This window comes from Phoenix dactylifera, chromosome 8 (genome assembly GCF_051530095.1).
Source record: "Phoenix dactylifera cultivar Ajwa chromosome 8, Ajwa_hap1_PhDact_Kaust_v1.1, whole genome shotgun sequence".
NCBI lineage: Eukaryota > Viridiplantae > Streptophyta > Magnoliopsida > Arecales > Arecaceae > Phoenix > Phoenix dactylifera.
In genome coordinates, this window is record NC_143197.1 from 10,379,336 (window position 1) to 10,396,715 (window position 17,380).

The 17,380-nt window shown below is 38.6% G+C and overlaps 1 protein-coding gene across 3 annotated transcripts; it reads left to right on the top strand.

Moving 5' to 3' along the window:
• The first annotated feature begins 169 nt into the window (after nt 1–169).
• Nucleotides 170–14,563, top strand: LOC103722119 (JmjC domain protein JMJ24). 3 transcript variants are annotated; one of them, XM_017846418.5, is made up of 14 exons: nt 170–605; nt 734–1,389; nt 1,489–1,631; nt 1,718–1,817; nt 1,934–2,066; nt 2,184–2,238; nt 2,352–3,081; nt 4,643–4,972; nt 9,567–9,992; nt 10,097–10,169; nt 10,405–10,490; nt 13,792–13,911; nt 14,011–14,081; nt 14,340–14,563. In XM_017846418.5, exons 2-14 carry the CDS (start codon nt 880–882, stop codon nt 14,437–14,439), a joined length of 2,877 nt encoding a protein of 958 aa, XP_017701907.4. In that variant the 5' UTR covers nt 170–605; nt 734–879; the 3' UTR covers nt 14,440–14,563. The 3 variants fall into 3 exon arrangements, with proteins under 3 accessions (XP_017701907.4, XP_008810782.4, XP_088558879.2); XM_008812560.6 differs by having other exon boundaries at nt 842–1,389; XM_088702753.2 differs by having other exon boundaries at nt 217–649; nt 842–1,389.
• Nucleotides 14,564–17,380: the final 2,817 nt, after the last annotated feature.

Below are 17,380 nucleotides of genomic sequence, written 5' to 3' on the forward strand. Positions count from 1 at the left end.
ATACACTGATCCCCCACGCTGCGGTACATTACCAGTCGCAGCGAACCATCCCACCAGGAACGAGCCCCTACAATCCCGAAACTACCCCTATCCCGCTGCGGCCTCCATCCTCTAACTACCAGGAAAAATAGGGCCATTATAGTAAATTCGGCAAGCGAGTTACAGAACCGGGGGTCGTTGGCGTTCCTTCTCTTCGCGTACTATTACTCCCACAGCATGGAGACCACCGCGGAGAAACCCAGCGGCCCGCGACCGCTCCGAGACTTCTTATTCCACCCCCTTTCCTACTCTTACTCAATTTACGACAACGGCGATACCACCAACTCCGACCACTCTTCAAATTCCTCCCACTTTATACTCTCTTTTCTCCGTCTCCCCACTCTTATAATTCTCCCCCCCCTTTCCGTCGTCTCCCCGCTCTTCGTCGCCGCCGCAGCCGAGGACGACGACAAGAAAATCGATCTCCCAAAACGCTTGCTTTCTCATCCTCTCTCTTCGTCGATTCTTCTATCTCTTCTTGTTTTCCTCTTGTGATCGCACTTAATTCATCGTGAAGTCCCTCGACTTGGTGCATTGATCTCCGTTGTAGAATTTCGCGAGCTAGGGTTAGGGTTTTGCTTTCTGTTTCCCGTTTGATTCTTTACTTTTTGTGAGTTTTGTTATTCCGATTTTGCACGGTTTGATTTTTTTAATTTCTTTTTAATTTTTTGTGGGTATTTATGAATGCTTTAAGGTGGAACTCATGATCCCTGGGGATGGTTGGCTAATTTGGTTGCCTGGTTGCTTGTTATTTCTTGGATGATTGGATGAGTTAGTAGTGGTTTTCGCTGCTATTTTTTAGGATAGTGGAGCATCGGAGGCCGACAGGTGGAGGGAGCTATGGAGGACAATGTGGGGATACCGGAGGATCTGAGGTGCAAGAGGTCGGACGGGAAGCAGTGGCGCTGCAGCGCGCTGTCGATGCCAGATAAAACCGTGTGTGAGAAGCACTACATCCAGGCAAAGAAGAGGGCGGCGAACTCTGCTCTGAGGGCCAGCCTGAAGAAGGCCAAGAGGAAGTCTCTTGAGGATGCGGATGTCTACTTGGAGAGCAAGCATGCAGGGAGGGAGGTCTCGAGGTCCATGTCTCCCATGAATGCTGGTAGTGGGGAGTTTTCTGGTTCGGGAGGTTCTATGAAGAAGTACAAGGAGAGGGTGCCCAAAGGTCAGGCCTTGTACTCGGCCGAGACGATGGCAGTGAGGGGTTATTCCACTCGTGGTGGTTCTTTGAGACTCAATGAGGAGCTGCAGAGAGATACCCATCAGTCCGAGGAAAATCGCTTCAGGTCTATATACAACACCCCTCCATCAAGTAAGGATGCGAAGAACTTCAGTGGGATTGGTCCAGGGGTGGGTTTGTGTTCATCTCATAATGTGTAAACTAATAATTAATTGATTAACCTGGATGTTGCACGTTTAGTTTATTGTTCTTTGTTCTTTCTATTGTAGGAGTACTCAGGGAAAAGTTCTGATTCATCTGGTGGGGCTGAGGGGCTAACTTGCCATCAGTGCAGGAGGAATGACGGGGCAGATGTGGTCTGGTGTACTAGTTGTGATCGAAGAGGATACTGTGATAACTGCATTTCAAGATGGTATTAAATATTCCTGCCATGTGTTAGGAGTTGTAGTAGTTTCGTTGATGGAAAATCAGCTGACTGATTATGAACTAATATGTTAGGTATGCTGAGATTCCAATGGAGGACATTCGAAGGGTTTGCCCAGCATGTCGTGGTATTTGCAATTGCAAAGTTTGCTTGCGTGGAGATAATTTAATTAAGGTATTTTGCCTCTCACTTGAAATGTTATCTAGGTTCTCGCTTACTACTCCCTTTTACTGTTAAAACTGGGATTCATGCAACAAAAATAGGCTCATATCTGTTATCTGTGCTTTCAGGCTAAGATACAGGAAATTGCTTCAGTTGACAAGTTGAGATATCTTCACACCCTTTTGGCTTTTGTACTTCCTGCGCTTAAACAGATTTATGCTGAGCAGTGCGTCGAAATAGGGGTGGAGACAAGAGTATATGGTATATTAATTTCCCATTGTTATCTTGGCATGTTGTTTTGTGATTGATACTTAATGTTGTCAGTTTGTTTTTCATTTTTTTCACGACTATGATATGCCATATGCTTTTTTAAATCAGGACCAAAAGTAGATATTCCGAGGGCAAATATAAATGCAGATGAGCAGATGTGCTGGTACTGTTCCCCGCACTAATGCTATTTTCTATGCTTTTTGTCTTATAAAGTACTGTTTCCATCTTCAATCATCATTTGGTGAGCACTAAATTCATAACAACATGTTTATGCAGCGATTTCTGCAAAATACCTATTTTTGATTATCATCGACATTGTACAAAATGTTTATATGATCTTTGTCTCACCTGTTGCCGGGATCTCCGGCGAGCATCTCTGGTTACCGTAAGAGGAGAGTCCACAGATTGTCGGGTTTCTGAGAGAAGCAAAGATGCTGTTGCTCCAAATAAGGATAAATCTCAGCTACAGTCGGAAGACAAGAATCCAATTGATTTTGCATATCTATTTCCTAAGTGGAAAGCCAACAGCGATGGCAGCATCCCATGCGGACCGGATGAGGTCGGCGGCTGTGCTTCCTCAAAATTAATTTTAAGGCGTATTTTCAAAATTAACTGGGTCGCGAAGCTGCTTAAAAATGCCGAGGAAATGGTTAATGGGTGTAAAGTATCTGATCCAGGCAGTACAGATGAATGTCTTTCGTGTATGGGGAGCAAGACTTCTCAGTCGAGTACGTCAAGTGAGTCGCTTCTCCGCCAGTGCTCGAACAGATATGATAGTAGCCTCTGTTACCATCCTGTTTTGGAGGATTTGAAACGGGAGGGTATTGCCCATTTTCATAAACACTGGGCCAAGGGTGAACCGGTTATTGTTAAGCATGTATTTGAGCATTCACTGGCTTCAAGCTGGGACCCATTGAGTATCTGGAGAGGGATTCAAGAGACAACAGATGAGAGACAGAATGAGAACATAATCGTGAAGGTTGTGGATTGCTTAAACCACTCAGAGGTAAGTTTATTGAGTGACCATACTTGATTATCATTTTTTGTGCGCTTAAGAAAAGATCATGCCAGCTCTGTTGTGCTTAAAATTGCTAAACTTTGCCATCTTTTTGGCTTAAGTTTGGAAGTGGAATAAGATAACCTGGAGTAAATGGGCTAACTGACACCCACTCTTCTTGACTCCGGAGTAAATTACTTCACCATGTTGTGTACCAACTTTTTTGAAATTCCTGTTTTGCCCTTCTGGAAATTGGTTTAACCTGAGTCCTCCAGTCATTTTTTGGTTCAAAAAGGGTGGAATGACTCGGTTAGATGACTCTTACTGCACCTTATTCCACTTCCAAATGCAACCTCAGTGTATATTACCATAGCTTTGTGGTCGATCCGCCATGTTAACCTGCTGGAACTCACTAATCTCCACAATACCTACAAGTTTGTCATCCATGCCAAAGTTTCATATAGCTGTTTGAAAAAATATTTCTGCTTTGCCTTTGCATTAAGACGTCATCGGACATCCTTTTGACTAGTGCAAATGCTAGATTGCTGTAACTGTCAAACAGGAATAACCTTATTCCTTACCTTGTCCATAATTTTTTAGTGCACTTGTTGGTTCTGACTACCTTTTCATGCTTTTGCACCTGGGCATGTGACTGCACTTAGATAAAAGGTGCTGCTACATACCTGATTTCTAGGGTCTTGAAGAGTTGGACGCTAGGAATGCTTCTAGATAAGGGAGATCTCCCTTTTCTCTACCCACATGGGGTACTTACCCCAATACAACACAAGAAGGCACGAGAGGTGCTGACAAGTGCTTTATTTAAGAGGCTTTGTCCAAGGATCTTCATTCGTACCATCACATGTTTGCTAATCTTTCAATTGTAACGGATTTATATTACTTTTAGAGATCTCCTATGTATGTGAAAATTTCTACAGAAAAGTTAGGCTATAAACATAACCATGGAGCCTTATCCCGATTACTAGGGATTGGCTCGTTAAGAAAGATAGAGTCTTCTATTAAAATATATTAGGCAAAAGATGCCTTTAAGATGCTATGAATGTCAACGACCTTAAGTAGCCTAATTGATGAAGCAATGTTACCAAGGTGGTTCCTAAGCAATGTTACCAAGGTGCTTCCTTAACATTCATAATGGAGCTTGACATTGTTGCTGCTTAAACTATTTATACACTTAATAGATACAACAGATAAATCAGAACTGTATTTCCTCTGGAGGTATTATGTGATACAGCTTACATTGGCCTGTGATGCGCTTTGAGGAAAAATGGATCATCTGTGGTGTGTGGTGAGATCACAAAAGATACTGCTAGATACAATTTCAATTCTTATGATGGCCCAGGTTCAAAGAAGCTCAACTACATCAATTGCGAATCTGAAAAATACAACTTGCATAACAGTGCAATTGAGATCTATATGACATTTAAATTTTAATCTTTTGTCTTGTCAATGCATTCATTTTATGTAATGCATCTGAAATACAAATTCTTTTTACTTGGTATCAGTTAAGCTATATGAACGTGACCTAATGATCTGTGGCATCAAATTCTGACAGGTTGATATTGAACTAAATCAATTCATCAAAGGGTATTCAGAGGGACGCAAGCATGAAGATGGTTGCCCACAGATGTTGAAATTAAAGGACTGGCCGCCTCCTAGTACCCTGGAAGAGTTTTTATTGTGCCACAGACCTGAATTTCTTGTTAATTTCCCATTAGTTGAGTTCATTCATTCCAAGTGGGGAATTCTAAATCTGGCTGCTAAGCTGCCGCATGATACCCTGCAAAATGAAGTAGCACCTAAGCTATTTATTGCTTATGGGACGCATGAAGAGCTTGGTAGAGGTGATTCTGTGGCCAATCTTCAGATTAATATGGTTGACCTGGTAGGTTTCTAAATGTTCCTTTTGTTGGCTTGCTCTACAAGTATGCATACTACGTTCCATAGTATCATTATTTTTATTGTATCTGCACCTTTAAACATTCTGGAAATATATGCTAAACTAAATCTTGGGATTTTCAATCTAATATTCTGGTCAACAGAATGACATTAAAATATACTGATGGCTGAAACTTGGCTGCCCTTTGTGCTATCTTTTGGGTGTCTCCCTTAGGTCATTCAAGGATGGATGTGATTTCTTTCATTGGCAAGCATTGGATATTTGTTTTTAATCTGTTTTGCTTCCTGATGTTTAATTTGGATCAGTAAACTATCAAAAAAGAAAAGGAAAAAAAAAATTCTTGCCATTTCTATTATAAGACCTTTTTTCTCATTTTCCTGGGTTTTTTCTGGCCAAATTTTGTAGCTGCTCCTCTTGCTTGCCTTTGTAGGTCCTCCAACGAATGTTATTTTTCCCAGTATGACAATGAGTCCCATTGAAATGGTCTTCATTTGGGTTCTGGTAGAGGGTTTTTTGCTGTTCTGATGGATATTTGCTGTTTGAAGCATGCTTCTCTTCCTACCTCAGGACTTTGGAGTGCTCTTTGAGCATTATAAAATTTCTTCTTTCCTCTCTTCATTTTTCATCTGTTTTGTTTCTTTAAATGTTTTGCTCACTTTGCACTTTTGAGTTTATCATGAGTTGTTTTTTGCCATTATATCTTTGTACATCAATTAGGCCTCATAGCCAATAAATCTCACATTACATGATACTGCAAAAATCTTAGCATAAAACAAGTTGCTTCTTTAAAAAGGAAAAAAAAGCAGCCTAATTCATATACACTGGCGAAGTTCATTAAATAACTTGCTTTGAGGCATGCCTGTGTTATGCCTATTTTATGTTTATTTTAATTAATACAGGTTTGTACTATTGGAGGAGATTGTTAGTCTTCTTCTTCTGCTTCTTCTTCTTGTTATTCTGTTTTCTGATAACTTTTGTTGATTATCTGAATGATGTTAATTTTGTCTTGAATAAAGTTCTGGTTGAACCAAAGAAAGATTCAATCTAATTCATGTTTGTGAATTTAAAGATTAAGATGCCAAGTTGGGTAAGGTCTTATTATAGTTCTTTTGACTTACCATGGATATTGCTCCCTCCTCGTCCATTAAAGGAGCCTCAGGTTGTAATCTCATATTATCTTTGAACTGCATATAGCATCGTAGGTAGAATGCAACTAATAATACCACTATGGGTGGCAAGAGATTGAATGCTCTCTTCAAAAGTATCCACAATTTACAATTGTAAACTAATTGTAAAATTGAAATAAGTAACATAAGGAGTTGTGAACAATATGGCAGAAAGTATTTAGAAGCGCTTGCTATCTTCTCTTTGCCAAGCCGATCTTTAACAACCAAGGACTATTGTGCTGGTACCGGGCTCCGGACCGGTTGCCCGACAGCACGGGTCTGTACGACCCTATGTCGTGCTGTGCTGTGCCGTGCCAGGCCTATACCAACACAATAGAAGAGGCGGGGAGAGAAAGAATGGAAGAGAGGAAAAGAGAGAAGGGGGAGGCCGACGGAGAGCCAGCGGAGGTTGGGGAGCCGCCGCGTGGAGGAGGCGGAGGAGAGGCTCAGAGAGGGCCCCTTTATGAAAAAAATTAAGTGAAATTGGAGAGAGCCCATGTTTCGAATGAAACAGAGGACCGGAGGTGGAGCTTCTCTTTCACCTTCTCCGTGCTGCGGCTCCCCGGCCTCTACCTTCCTCTCCCTTCCTTCCTCTCCCTCTCCCTTCCTCCCCCGCTCTCTCTCTCTCTCTCTCTCTTTTTCTCTTTTTCCTTCTCCTTCTCCCCTTCCATCGCCGGTTCTCGTTTTCGTTGCCGGAATCGTCCCGGTCCATCGCTGGTACGGCTTGAGACCCCCCAAACCGGATGGTTCGGGACGGTTCCGCCAACCATGTTGATAACAGTTCTTCAATGACGAGCTTTTTTTTCAGATTTTATAGTTTTGCTTGATAAGCTTCCAGAAAATCTTCATCAAACAAGACAACATGCCTTTATTCTGATCGAGCAAACTCTTGATATGACCAGTAAACACTTCTCATTAACTTGTTTCTAGTAGGCATCCTGCAATTTAAAAAAATTTCTTACATTAATTTGTTTTATTTAATATTAGATTAGATTTAGATCTGCACTTGTCATTTAAAACCTAAAATTAGTTTCAGATTAGAGAGAAGATATATGTTAATCTAGGCGGCCAAAATACTTAACTCTCCAAATCTTGAATCCAGGATCATAAAGTCAAATTTGGAAGTAAACAAAGAAAACATCTACACAAGATCTTGGGAAACCCCCCATTTTTTTCCCTGTTTAACTTTAACCAATTAGTTGGCCAGCCGATAGCTGATCCAACTTGGGTTGCCAGTTATGCAAGGTCCATCAGAACCATGTATAAGCTCCATGTAAATAAGCCAAGCCTTATGCAAAACGTGCTACCAACTGCTGTTCTGACAGGCATTATACTATTGGGTCTTAAAAAGCCTGCCAACATCCTGCCCCTTAGTTCGTGAATTCAAACATGAATGCCTGTACAAAAAATTAAGCTTGGGAAAGCTGCATAACTGGAAAGCACATTCTTGCAAATATTTACCTTAAACTAGGTAAGAGCAGGTTGATGATGTCATCCATTGCCGAAATAAATAATCTTCAGCCCGCTCCTTTTTAAATGCTAGTGTTCTGTTAAGTTTATGAAATGGTGAACTCCTCTATATAGCCTTTCCTTTGGTTCTTATTTATTCTCTTAGCCATAGAGCCAAAAAGCAAGATGACCAAAATTTGAATGGTATCCTTTTTTGGGACAGATCAATAAATCATCTATCTTTTTAATGGCATTTGGAAGACCCTAAAGCACATAGTTGCGCAATTTCCAATGAGAGAGGATCTGTGGTTCTGGGCATCAACCTATTTGCTGGACCACCCCTATTTTAGAACATCTGTAAGAATACCCTTCCAAACTATAAGATCCTAGAAAGCTATGATACTATATAAATCATCTAATTTGACAAACACTCAAAATTCAAGAATCTAGACGTCCTTATGAATCTCCTCATTCTGTCCACCCTTGACTACAAGCTAGACAATTCTGTCTTTGACTTCTACAAGTCCCTCCTTTTAAAGGAGCCCTCGTCACAGGTCAGCTTTTAGGAGCTGGGGCTATTCCACTGGCTGGTGCCATGGTTCCTGAAGCTGAGCTTCTTGCAGCCTAGGAGTGGATCTCACAATTCTCAGGCTGCAGGTGACTTGAAATTGGCTTGAAGAAGCCTCCCCGATGGTGGTATCCTGGATGAATCGGGATTCTCCATGTCTGGGGACATCTGCTCGACATCAAATGTCTTCTGAGGTTGCATGGATTTGACGGAAAACTATTTCAGGGAGGGCAACCAGCTGACTGACTAGATTGTGAATCACATCTTGATCACTGCTGATTGACCGGTCTTCTGGAAGGACCAGTTCCTTATGGATCTTTGCCATTTATATGGAGGTGATACCCATAGGCTGGGGTATATTAGAATATAATATGGGCATATAACCTCATCATCACTGGGGAAAAAAGGTGTCCGCATCCTTTAATTTGGATGTGACTTTCTCTTGACTTTGTAATTGCAAGAGGTTTGGGCCAGTTGTTGTGAAAATAATGTCAAACAAACAAGAATGATGACCACAAAGTACAAAATAACATTTGACTGACTTTTCTATATTTCTTTCTTGAAAGAACATCTAGCTTCCTTTGCCATTTCCCTATCCACAGCAGGTTCTGTCTAATTCATAGTTGAGGAATTTCTATAAGTAACACAGACAAAATATGCATGCATATGATGCTGGCTAGAACGTATCTATTGGGATGTTTCAGTTGGGAACTTTGAGCTAATCTACGGCAACTGAGCTTTAATGCTGAGAAGGATTTTCCGCGTACCTATGAGATAGCATCATTGAACAAAACATCTGCATAGTAAGTTGTGAACACTTAGAAAAACTTAGAAGGAAATATGCATCAAATAAGACAGCATTTGCGTACAGGAATTTGGATTTCTCATATTTTTCTACATGGTCGTTGCCAAAATTTGCTCCTCAAAAGTGGGGTAGGTGTATTGATGAGGAGACAATATGCCTGCAAACTAGATTGCGAATGTGGAACAAAAAATGTGCAGAAGGATGCTGTCATTTTCTATTTCTTTTACCACTTCTACATGCTTAGATATAGAAGCTGGTGAACCTCAGGTTCCATTTTTGTAGAAAATAGCAGGTTCTATATAAATTGAATTTCTTTCGTATTAAAGAGAAAAAAAGGAATGATAGCATAAATTTGCATTCCTTTATTCAGTGTTTTTTATTAAAAATATCTGCTTTGGATCTTCATATATTCTTACACATAAGGACATAAACAATGCATGAAAGCAAAGAATTATTCTCTGAAATAACAACTACAGCAACTACATTGAGGCTTCTTTTTATAGTTCATTTTTTGTTGTTTCCATTTTGTATGTGAACGGCATTTAAGAAACTAAATGATTAACACTTTTTGATGTTTCCTAAATTATTTAGGTTTATCTATTGATGCACACTGCTGAAGTGAACAATCAAACTTTTAAGAAGTCTGAGATGGATATAAGCGAAAAAAGGTCACGTGGGAATACCAATATAGCCCATTCTAATATGAGTTTAGATGAGAGGACAGCACCACTTGATCTGACACATAGAGAACATGGTAAAGAAAAGGAATGTGGTTCAGGCTTGAAATTCAAAGAAGACAATGCTATGGAAAATCTAGACCGGAATCCTGAAATAGCTTCTTTAGAAAAGAAGCAACTTGATTCATCCCACTCAGCCAGGGAAGTTGTGGATATCCCAGAAAAAGCTAGTGCTGGAGCTATTTGGGATGTTTTCCTCAGGCAGGATGTTCCAAAGCTGAATGAGTATTTGAAAGTTCATGGGAAGGAATTTACATTTGCTAATCAGCCAGCTAATTCGGTAAACTTGGTTTTTCTTCATTGACTGTTGTACTGAGTTCATATCAAATTAGAGATGTTTTTTTACTAATTAATTTTTATTTTGATAATTATTTTGGATGGCAGGTCATGCATCCTGTTTATGATCAAACTGTATTCCTCAATGACAAACACAAAAGAATTCTGAAGGAGGAATATGGTAAGTGGAATATATGCATATTTTCCCATTATCATGCTGAGAAGGCATACAGTTTTCAGAAGTATATCTGGTTAAGTTGCAAATTGTGTCGATGAAGAAACAATGTTTTTTTCCTGTTTCTTTTGGGTTTATATCAGTTTGTAAGTTTAGTATTAAGGATGATATTAATGGGCGAAGGGGTTAACTCTTATGTTTTTTATGTTTATAATTTAACTTCAAATTTTTATGACCACAGGAATAGAGCCATGGACGTTTAAACAGCATGTTGGAGAGGCTGTTTTTATCCCCGCTGGATGTCCTTTTCAAGTTAGGAATCTACAGGTGAGCTACAACTACTGATACCTTTAAATATCTGAATTGCTCAGTTAAAAGATTTTTTTTTAATATAAAATATCTGTTAAATAAAGCTCTGAAATTCTCTGAAGGGCTGATTCAAACATTTTAAGTATTCTCAAATTGCCTTGAAATGCATAAATTAAATTCAAGTATTTTAGAGGAGACGGATGCACTTGTTAGTGTTTTGGTAGTTTCTTTTATTGGTAGACTATTGTACATTAGTAGGGATAATATGGGCTTTATCAGGGTGATGAAGAAGTTTATCAGAAGACCTGTTTGTCTATGTATGTTCTCTGTCACATACCTAATGCCAAATCTAGAGATCTGTTTTATCTTTTATTTTTTCCTTTCAAAAATCAATTAGCTACAATTTTTTAGAAATATAAAAGAGTTAAACTTATTCTAGACTAGAAGGCTCATTCTTCATTTCTGTTTATGATTATTTAGTGCAAATGATTAGCTACTTGTCCTAGGATATCTTAGCTTTTGAGAGTTAAAACTTAACACTGTCATCTAGATGTTCCAAAATAACCTTGGCACATTTGGATCAACCTGATGCCTAGGCAATGCGGAGGTTCAAACTAGTCCCTCTTTGATATTGTGCCAATTAATTCATTGGAACCTTGGTTATGTGTGCATGCATGTGCTTGCTTGATGTAGATCATAGGCCAAAGTGTGTGATGGGTGCTAAAGATGCACTTCTCATCATTGACTTGCGCTACAGTGTGAACCTTTATTTGTTTAGCGCACTTTGCATCCACAAGGGCTTGCCCTACTGTCTATGTTTTGGCCTTAACATGAAGAATGTGCAAGATAATGGCATTTTATTTTCCCTGCTTGGATCTTGTAGGATTTGATTGTCACCAAGTTGATCGCAAGTCAACTTCAAGTTGGCTTAGTGCTGATTCTGTTACACCTTTCCTGGATAGCATTTTAGCATGAACTCTGTTGTGAGTTGCACGAATGTTAGTCAATCTTCATGTGTGAGTTGCCATGCTTCACATGGGAGCATGAACTTGCGCCAATGAGGTTTGGTTGAGTTACATGGCAAGTGTCCTCCTTGAACATGTACAGGATACTTACTAGTGCCCTTTTGTACATATTGAGCATGTCTCCAGGACACATTGGCCGCATGTAGCTATGACAATGCAAGCTCATCTCAAATCTTACATGGCGGGCATGTTAGTCCAAGCTAATGCCTGGCTAGAGATGCTTTCATCTTGAGGGCTACCAAGTCACCCCATGTGATGCATGGTCACCATGATCCACCGCCCTGAGGGTTCGTGTCATGTAATGGTGACCCATATATTCCTACATGTTTCCATCTGTTTCTCAGTGACTGGGAGTCTGACAGTTGTCCTGGGCCCATATATTCCTACATGTTTCCGTCTGTTACAGGTCCTCGGGCTTAGCAATTTAAAGAGAATCAGGGGTTCTGCCTTTTATTTTCTTATTTGCAAGAAACTCAACTTCCTAAACCCAGTAGAATCTATCCTTAGCCGGCAAACTCCCAATCCGTAACTCCTTGAACCTAGCTAGGCAACTAATCTCCATATTGATCTAATCATAATTATTCGTTTTCCTCATCTTGCCTCCCCTTATTAGGAGTTTACATCCTTATATACAGATTGGGTTACTTTGGAGCCAAATATATCCGTAATCCTTATGATGTTGGGCCCACTTATTATTTGCATTTATTACACACCTAAGTTGAGAACTGCAGTAACGTCTCTTGAAAGGAGTTAAAGTTATAATGGATCTTATGGACATCTATTTCCATAAGTTAAAACTTTTGAAGAGTTTCATCCCATGAAAAACACCTCTCACCAAGATGATGAAATCCATATTAATACTTGTTGATAAAAAATTGTGCATTCTGATGTAAGCATGAACCTGCCTCATATATTTTCGACCATATTGGCTGCATGCTAGTACTGTAGCCCTTGAAATCTCTTAGGTTGTGTGAGAGAGATGAGTTTGAAAGGACAAAGCACCTGAGATCACAAGGATTGGAGGGTTAGCACAGAACTTTCTGCAAGGGAGAGGGGAGAACATAATATATATATATATATATATATATATATATATATATATATATATATATATATATATATATATATATATATATATATATGCCAGACACCTCCCCTGAACTTTTGCAGCTCTGGTATATTCTTTCAAAAACTTCATATTACTTGGGACTGCATTATAATGATCTTTCATGAGTTCAAACATCATGGAAGCTTTAATAAGCGGATGAAGTGTTCATGGACAGTATTAGAAATGGATAGAGTTGATTATCAGTTGGGAGCTTCCGCATTGATGTGGGATATCAAAATCCATTTTGGAAATGGATAGAATTGATTATTGGTTGGGAACTTGCTACACTGGAGACCAAACTTTATACTGGCTATGGAGTGTTGTAGTTTAGTTTTTAGTGTTGCTTTTGGTTTGAAAATGGCACTTTCATTTCTTGTCTATTCAATCTGATTATATTGTCAGAAATGCATCTGATTTTACTGCACAACTACAAGCAGAAATCTCTCCAGCTTCATGAACTTTGTTGTAGCTATAATATTGAGCTACTAATGGTAGTTCTTTGATCCCGATCACAGAAGCCATCTGCTTTGAACAAACCTGACTAAGCAGCAATAGGGTTGAGAAGAGATATTGCATGCTTTCAAATATTTGAAATATACAAATTTAGTTTAAATCAAGGTTTGCTATATTGATATTAGACCCTCTACCAGTACCATTCTATTACAGTGTCATTATACTTGGTACGGGAGCTAGGTCGGTATACCGAGTGTTGGTTCAGTACCATTATAGTATAGTACAGTTGGTACGCACTAGTACCGACCAGTACAATAAACCTTAGTTTAAAAACTCATTTCTCATGCATGAACTGAAAATCAATCAATGTAATATCTGTATATGCACAAATGTGACAACACCATGTATTTATCAGTGCTGATGGCATTTTTAAGGTGAGAGGGAGGGACAACAAGCAAGTCTTCTTATTTTCATGAGCACACATGCTCTGGTGGATTATTTGGTGGGTTGGACATGGACGAGCTGATTAGCTCTATATCAAACCAGGGGATTATTTTATGAACTTTCAGTAGTGGCAATCCAAATTTTGATTTTTATTCATTTGACCATCAAATTGCCTGAAAGAATCTATAATAATTCTGATTTGCAAGCATATAATTAGTCTTTATCATGACCTGATTATTTAACCACATCAGTTGTCGCCATATTCACCCTTTTCCTCTTTGAATCTCAGTCTTCTGTACAATTGGCTCTTGATTTTTTGTCTCCTGAGAGCTTAGGGGAGTCTGCTCGCATGGCTCAAGAGATCCGTTGCCTTCCAAATGACCATGATGCGAAACTTAAGATGTTGGAGGTTATGGCAAATTGATGTTCTTGAAGTTTGTTTATGCTTTTTTTTTTTGGCAGTTATTTCTCCTGCAGCTTAACATGTTCGTTATGAAATTTTCCACAGGTGGGGAAGATATCTCTATATGCTGCCAGTTCAGCCATCAGGGAAATCCAGAAGATAACTCTTGACCCAAAGTATATCAACCACTTCTTTAGCTTTTCTTCTCTCTTTCCTGTTCAGACTTCCAGTTTCTGCATTACTTGTTTGAGAAATTTATTTAAAAGTTTAATTATAGTTCCATTTGGATGCGCATTGTCTTGTGCTAATTATGATTCCAGCTTGGCTTGTCCTGCTTTAAATAAACAGCACACCTTTTTTTGTTTGAAACTTTTATTGACTGAGGTATCTTTGTTGATTATCTGTAGACTAACTATTATTTGCTGCTCTCTCAGGCTCAGCCTCGGCATCAAATTTGAGGACCCTAACCTAACTGCAATGGTTTCTGAGAATTTAGAAAGAATGGCTAAACGAAGGCAAACCGTCTGTACTTAAACTGAGGGAGAGGTGTCCCACGAAGCTTCTGTTTATATATAAAATTTCTTATTCATTTCAACAATGTATATAACTTGTGGATGTGTTATATGATATATATAAAAAATAACTCGTACTCCTTATATATTGATGGTAGCCTCAAAACTTATGCAAGGTGCATGTTTCATATAATGGCAATTTCTTTTCTAGTGTTTAGTTTTGTTGAACGTCTGACATGTGGAATGCACATGAGAGAGGGTGTGGATGACTGTGACTCCCTGATTTAATCTGGCGAAGGCCTTCAGGATTTATAGTAAAATAGATTTCGAGGAACAAAGTGTAATCAGATCCAAGCAAAATATTTGGTCCTCCAAAAACATATGAATTAATTAAGCTTTATGCATTTGATGGAGGCAGCAAGATCATCCAGGCTCAGGTCATGCACCCATTTGCCCATTCTGACCTGTTTGATTTGTTCATCTGTTCCATGAGGTTGGCCAGTTTGGACCAGCATGGCTAATATTTTGATTTGTTCATTTGACTTGCGCTGTGAATCGAGCTCCCAGGAGGCTGAAGATCTATGTTGCCACAGATTTGCGGCAGCAACCTTACGATATAATTCTATGTTCTGATATTTTGTTCGTCTGATTGGGCCATCAAAGCTCGCAATTGATGTAATCTCACAGTCTTTGCAGCATTTTGCCTTGTGATAATGCTGATGAAGTTGTAAGCGGTGAGGGATGGCTGCAAGTTATGCGGCTTTTATGGGCTTTAAATGGTGCAGTGGAATTTTTTGATGTAAACAACGAGGAAGACAACATAAATCTGATGTAAATGTACGTTAATACATGGGAAGAAATTAAAGGAACCCAATATAAAAAGTAATTGCAGGTAAGTTGTGAATTGAAAATATAGGCGGTAACTATTCGAATTGTATTAGGTTTTGGGTTGAAGTAGGGTTAAATAGAATAAAGACCTTTTACAGCACCTATTGAGCTTCAGAATAGGTGTATCAGAAACTAATTTCTATTTATTTTTTGACTTAAATCAAACTAAACTATTTCATGCTGGAGCAATCTGTTCCAGAGTATAGAGAAATAGGAATAAGTTAATCCATTTAGTATGGGTTAACTTACTTTGCAGCCAAATACTGCATAAGAATTACAAATGGCACACACTTGTACATACATCAAGCAAAGATGTTCAAGTCGAATCATTATCAAACGTGGTGAATGTCCATGTCTTATATAAAATAAAGATAATGACTCGTGGCGTCGTTTTATTTTTTTGAGAATAATCATAAAATTTTAACCCAAAATCTAGACCTAAATTGAGAGGTTCTTCCATAGGGTACATCATGCTTTGTGGCCAATGGGACTTGGTAAAAAAAAAAATTATCAAGCTACCTTATTTACATGACTTTGTAGTATAAATATAAGGCCAGTTGAATTGGGTTTCTTCAGCGGGTTTTTACTTTGCATTAGAAAAGTTGAGCTTGTAAATAGAGGGGTAGCTTCATTTTCAGTCTACGAAGGAGATCTAATAAACAAGGAGTATTTGGTTAGCTACGAGTGAGGGAGCTGAAGTGCATCTCGTTCCATATCAGTTGGGAGTCACTTCGACCATATTTTAGCCTAACTAAAGGGGGAAGAACTCACCTAAGGTTAACCACACACAATGTTGACTTCCTATGCATCCAAAATGACTTCAGACGGCTAGATGCCTACTTAGGAGCAATCAAATCCATTCTAAACAAAAGTTCAAAAGATGCACATACATACAGAGGATCTATTTTTGAATTACCCACCTCGATATCCAAAATTACTTCGGATGGCTAGATGCCTACTTAGGAGCAAACAAATACGTCTTAAACAAAAGTTTTAAAGATGCATATACATGAATTACAACCCGTCCCCCGCCCCTCGGGCCCCCCCCCCCGGTGGAGGCATCTATTTCTCAAATACTAAATTTCTTGAACATATACTCTTTCACTTTCTAAGATGATGATGGAATTAAAGAAATTGTTTTAGTGAATATGCCCCTTCACCATCTCAACTCTTTATTCTGATAATAGATAAAAGTTATTGCGCATGAGATTCATAAATATTATTATTTTTGAGTGATGCTTATAATATCTTTATTACAATTTGTGACAAGAAAATAACACTGCATCGACATATGTTAGTTAGATCACAAATAACATTTTAGCATTGATAACATCTATGATATGGCCTTTTAAATTATTGTGACGTAGGTTGAAGGTATAAAATTAATTTAGAATATATGCATGACAAGAGAATAGTATTAAACATATTTAGCCATGACTTGAATTCTACGAACTAGTTAACTGAGCATTCTATGCTGAAGAAGCAATTGATATGCAAGTGGATTGAGCTATATCCAAGAAATATGGTAGATGACATATTGGTCACTTACAATTACTTTTGTAGTTTTTTATAGTACTAAGAAGTGAGCATTGTCCCTTGATTTGAACATATCTAGATGTCTAGTTGCTAGATAAACTTGCTAGTTGAAATCCAAATCCGACCAATCTCATGGTTGCAAAATAACTATGTGAAGTTGAGTATAGTTCTAAGCTCGAGCATGGAAACTAAAGTGGAGTTTCATGTTGCAATGCAAAATAAAGGAATACCAAAGTTAGTTATTACGATATGGATGTATTAAACTATCAGAAAGGTTGCTTGCTAGTTAGTTTCACTTGAACTAGTTTTTTGGCTTCAATATGAGATAAGGAGAGTGGTTCTCCTTATCTCCAATCCTCTACTAGCAATTTAGACACGGGCAAAAAATATAAATTAATAAAAAAAGTTCAAAAGAGAAATATGGTAAAGGGGTTAGAAAAGGAGTATTGATATTTTTATTTTTTAAAAAAATTTAAAAAGGAATCCAATAGATTGAGGATTTGGATGAGAGATGAATATATATATTTAAATAAAATTTA

Coding starts and splice junctions, on each gene's coding strand:
- LOC103722119 (XM_017846418.5), top strand. CDS start 880: ATGGAGGACAATGTGGGGATACCGGAGGATCTGAGGTGCAAGAGGTCG. Junction 1,390..1,488: donor TCAGTGGGATTGGTCCAGGG/GTGGGTTTGTGT, acceptor TTTCTATTGTAG/GAGTACTCAGGGAAAAGTTC. Junction 2,067..2,183: donor GGTGGAGACAAGAGTATATG/GTATATTAATTT, acceptor TTTTTAAATCAG/GACCAAAAGTAGATATTCCG.